Here is a 5,000-nt window from a genome sequence, read left to right as displayed (position 1 = left end):
ATTATTATTAATTATTATGATAATTATATATATATGTATATATCTATAATAATCATAGTAATGATTATAATAATAATATATATAATAAAATATAATGATATATAATAATAGTAATAATATATAGTAATATATTATGATAATAATGATAAAAGATAATAATAATATTAATAATAATAATAATGACAACTATAATAAAAATAATAATAAGTGTAAAAAAAAATAATAACGATAATAATAACAATCATAAAAATAATACTAATAGTAATGATAATAATAATAATGATAATAATAACATTAATGATAATAATAGTTATAGAAATAAAAATAGAAAATTAAATAATAATAATGAAAATTGTAATAATAACAATAATGATTATAATAATAATAATAATAATGAAATGATAATACTGATACCAATACTAATACTAATAGTAATATAAATAATAATGATAATAATGATATGCGTATCATAATGAAAATCATAATAATTATGATAATTATGATCATAACAACAACAATGATAAAGTTATTATTGTTATCATCATCATCATTATTATTATTATTATCATTAATATTATTATTACTATTATTATTATTATTACTATTATAATGATAATAATAGTAATGATAATAATAGTAATGATAATAATAATAATGATAATAATAATGATACTACTAATAATAATAATAACGATGATGACATATATGTATATATGTGTGTGTGTATATATATATATATATATATAGAGAGAGAGAGAGCGAGAGAGAGAGAGAGAGAGAGAGAGAGAGAGAGAGAGAGAGAGAGAGAGAGAGAGAGAGAGAGAGAGCGAGAATGGACAGAAGAAGAGAAGAGAAGAGAAGAGAAGAGAAGAGGGAGAGGGAGGGAGGGAGAGAGGTAGAGATAGATATATAGATAGATAGAGAGAGGAGAGGAGAGAGAGAGGAGAGGAGAGAGAGAGGAGAGAGAGAGAGGAGAGAGAGAGGAGAGAGAGAGAAGAAGAAAGAGAAGAGAAGAGAAGAGAGAGAGGGAGGGAGAGAGAGAGGAGGAGGGAGAGAGAGAGGAGAGAGAGAGGAGAGAGAGAGAGGAGAGAGAGAGGAGAGAGAGAGAAGAGAGAGAGAGAGAGAGAGAGAGAGAGAGAGAGAGAGAGAGAGAGAGAGAGAGAGAGAGAGAGAGAGAGAGAGAGAGAGAGAGAGAGAGAGAGAGGTGGGGAGAAAGAGAGAGAGAGGGAGAGAAAGAGAGAGAGAGAGAGAGAGAGAGAGAGAGAGAGAGAGAGAGAGAGAGAGAGAGAGGGAGAGAGAGAGAGAGAGAGAGAGAGAGAGAGAGAGAGAGAGGAGAGAGTGAGGAGAGAGAGAGGGGGTAGATAGATAGATAGATAGACATAGCGAGCGAGGTAGATAGGTAGAAAATAGATAGATATGGAGAGAGAGAGAGAGAGAGAGAGAGAGAGAGAGAGAGAGAGAGAGAGAGAGAGAGAGAGAGAGAGAGAGAGAAAGAAAGAGAGAGGGGTGGGGGAGAGGGGGTAGATGGGTAGATAGGTAGATAAATAGACATAGAGAGAGAGGTAGATAGGTAGAAAATAGATAGATATGTAGAGAGAGAGAGAGAGAGAGAGAGAGAGAGAGAGAGAGAGAGAGAGAGAGAGAGAGAGAGAGAGAGAGAGAGAGAGAGAGAGAGAGAGAGAGGAGAGAGAGAGAGAGAGGAGAGAGAGAGGGGAGAGAGGGGGTAGATAGGTAGATATGTAGATAAAAAGACATAGAGAGAGTGGTAGATAGGTAGAAAATAGATAGATATGTAGAGAGAGAGAGAGAGAGAGAGAGAGAGAGAGAGAGAGAGAGAGAGAGAGAGAGAGAGAGAGAGAGAGAGAGAGAGAGAGAGAGAGAGAGAGAGAGAGAGAGAGAGGGGGGGGGGGAGGGGGTAGATAGGTAGATATGTAGATAAATAGACATAGCGAGAGGGTTAGATATGTAGAGAGAGAGAGAGAGAGAGAGAGAGAGAGAGAGAGAGAGAGAGAGAGAGAGAGAGAGAGAGAGAGAGAGAGAGAGAGAGAGAGAGAGAGAGAGACCAAGCGAGATAGAGGTAGACAGAGATAGGCAAACAAACACAGACCGATAGAAAGAGAAACGGAGAAGGAGAAAGGGAGGCCGAGAGCCCGAAAGACTTACGCAGCATAAACCGAGCATCTTTGCAACACGTGTATTACGCCGTGTCCTTATCTGCCTCCCGTGACCCGGCACTAACGAGACGCTCAGGCTGACGGCGTCGACGGCTCCGGCTGACACAGCGCCGCCCCCCCCCCCCCCCCCCCCCGCCCTCGCCTCCGGCCTCCACCTCCCTGGTCTTTTTTTCATTTATTTCAGCTTGCCTTGGTGTTGTTTCGAGTATTTGTTTCTCTTGTTTAATTGTCTCGTTTGCGTTCCCCTTCTTTTCTTGTTTCATTGTTTTGTTTATTGGTACAGTTAATCTTGTTTATTTGTCTTGTTTCTTTCTCTTACTTTTTCCTTTCCCGTTGCTTTTGTATCGTTTTGAATATTTGTTTGTTTGTTTTATGTTTAATTGTCTTGTTTTCGTTCTCCTTCTTTACTTATTCCATTGTTTGTTTATGGTTCAGTTCAGTCGTTTATTTGTTTTGTTTATTCTTCTTTAATTTTTCTTATGGTTACTTATTTTGTTTACGTTTCTCTTCCTGTTGTTTTTTGTCTTGCTTTCTCATCTCTTTCCCTCCTTGGATTGTAATGTTTATTTTCATCTCTATATTTGTATTATTTTCTTTCTATTGCTTATTTTTCTTTTTCTTGTTTATTCTTCTGTTTTCTTATTTATTTTTTTCCTTCGATTCCTTATTCTTCTTTTGTTCTTCTTTATTTTTTTTTTTTTCTCTTTCGTGAGTACTCGCTTTGTTTACCCATCTCTTCTCTCTCTTTTTTGCATACTGCTGTTTACCTCTATTTTTTTCCCTCTTCCTCTTTTGACGTCAAAACTGAACAGCTTTTCCGCCGGCAGCTGGTGGTCCTTTCCCTGACTTCGACGTCGAGTGGCTACAACGTCACCGGGATTCCTGTTGACTTCGACTGCGGGGACATCGGCGACACCATGAGTCAGATCTGCAAGACGTTCCCCACGGCCAGGCCTTACTCGCGAGGTATTTGGAGGGGGGATGGGGGGGGGGGACTTGTGGGGGGCAGGTGTGTGTTTGTGTGGGCGGTGGGGATGGGTTGTGTAGGTTCGTGGGTGTGTGGAATTTGTGTGTGTGTGATGTGTGGGGGTAGGGCTGTGTGGGTAGGTGTGTGTGGGTGTGGCATTTGTGTGTAATGTGTGGGTGTGGCGTTCGTGGGTGAGTAATCTGGGTGTGGGGGCCCTGTATGTTTACGTGTGTGTGTGTGTTTGTATGTGTGTGTGGGGGGGGGGGGCTATGGTTGGGTATTTATAGGTTTGTATGTCTGCAAGAATAGCGTTTACATTTTCAATTTGAGGTATATTTTAGTTTTCCTTTCTTGTTAGATTTACATCCTAAGTCCTTTTAAAACAAACTATATTTTTCCCTTAACTATAAAACATCACAACAAGCTTGTAGGAGACAATGCCCTCTCTTTCCCTTACAGTGTCAAGGTCAGCTGATACCGACGACCTCTGGCATGACACGGGAGCAGATCAGACCACGCCCCTTGACCTGCTCAGTCGCCAGTATCGCCTCCACCCCCGGGCCTTGAATCCGATGCGATATCTCGAAAGGGTTAGTCAAGGAACTGTTATGTTATCAAGTGTTGATAAGTCTCTGTAATTTCAATGTGAATCCACGGATTAATATTGTATACTGACCCATAATACAGTTAAACCTATAATTTCATATATAATATCACTGGTATGTAATCTTACCTTGAAATATATAGAAATATAATATAACGATCTCCTGCTCACTATATAACTGCGAAGTAGATGCTTCTATTGTTGCAACGCCGTACCAGAAAGGATTCCTGCCCTCCCACAGGACCTGGCAAAGCACATCCTGGTGAGCCGCGAAGCCGCGCACGCCCTCGTCAAGACATCCGGGAGTCGCGTGAAGAGATCCTACAACGTGCAGGACGAGTGCTGCAACCACGTGAGCCAGCGGACGTGTGTGGCGGAGGAGATTCTGGAGTATTGCGAGGACCCGGTACCTTAGTCTCCCCTGGCGGTTTCCGTCTTTGACGATGTTCTCTTGTCATTACTCTTTTCGCTAATGCTTACAGATATACAGTACATGCATAGCGCATTCTGATAACACATATGTATGTTTTATATGTGTATAATGTGTGTTAAAACAAATTCACGGATTTCCTTACGTGTTCTCTCACCGCTGATTCACAAGGTAGAATATAATCCTATCCTTTTAGTAGTAATTCACTCGCATACACATTAGTAAATCTTGTTTTCTTCTCGTTTGGATTTTGATCTATATTCTTCTTCATATATCATATCTATGTGTGAGAGTAAGTGGGCAAGCTATCTCTCGAAAGCAGGCAAATAAGTTATTAACATTTCTCCGTTCTGTTTCCCCAGTACTTCTAAACCTTGAACCTGACCTGACCTATGGCCTTCCTAACCTCTCTAAGTGGAGTCGTCAGTGGTCCATGGCCCACCCAACCTCCTTACAAGTCTTCGGTGACCTGATCATATGGCCTCTCCATCCTCTCCACTGAATCTCAATGACCTGACCTCAGTCCACGGGTCCCCCCTTCTTTAGGCCATGTCTTTGCTGACCTGCCCAACCCGAGACTTCTCTAACCTTTCTTTGATGAGTCTGTAATAAAAAAAAACCTGCCTGGTGACCTAAGTTCTCTTGATTTTGACCTTATCCGCAGTAGTGACCTGTTAGAGTCCTTTCAACGATGTCTGCCAAAAGTAACGTTACGTTCCATTTTACTTTTCAAGTATTAGGCCCTAAAGTAATTCGTGACCTCAGCTTTCTCAAAAATATGTATATTCAAAGCAAAAGCTAATTTCATTCATGGTCTGTAAATTT

General features: G+C 40.1%; 1 protein-coding gene across 1 annotated transcript in view; it reads left to right on the top strand.

Annotated features, from left to right (window-relative positions):
- LOC125047695 overlaps positions 1–5,000 on the top strand; it is an 8,577-nt gene that overhangs the window by 3,180 nt on the left and 397 nt on the right. Inside the window, exons 2-5 of the mRNA XM_047646065.1 lie at positions 3,002–3,140; positions 3,601–3,731; positions 3,987–4,151; positions 4,538–5,000. The exon at positions 4,538–5,000 is cut by the window's right edge and continues 397 nt beyond it. Of these exons, the coding sequence (XP_047502021.1) occupies positions 3,002–3,140; positions 3,601–3,731; positions 3,987–4,151; positions 4,538–4,546 (444 nt within the window). The 3' untranslated portion in view covers positions 4,547–5,000. The remainder of the gene's footprint in view (positions 1–3,001; positions 3,141–3,600; positions 3,732–3,986; positions 4,152–4,537) is intronic.

This window comes from Penaeus chinensis, chromosome 41 (genome assembly GCF_019202785.1).
Source record: "Penaeus chinensis breed Huanghai No. 1 chromosome 41, ASM1920278v2, whole genome shotgun sequence".
In the NCBI taxonomy this organism is placed as follows: Eukaryota; Metazoa; Arthropoda; class Malacostraca; order Decapoda; family Penaeidae; genus Penaeus; species Penaeus chinensis.
Note: the sequence above shows the minus strand (reverse complement) of the source record. Positions and strands in the feature narration are given on the sequence as shown.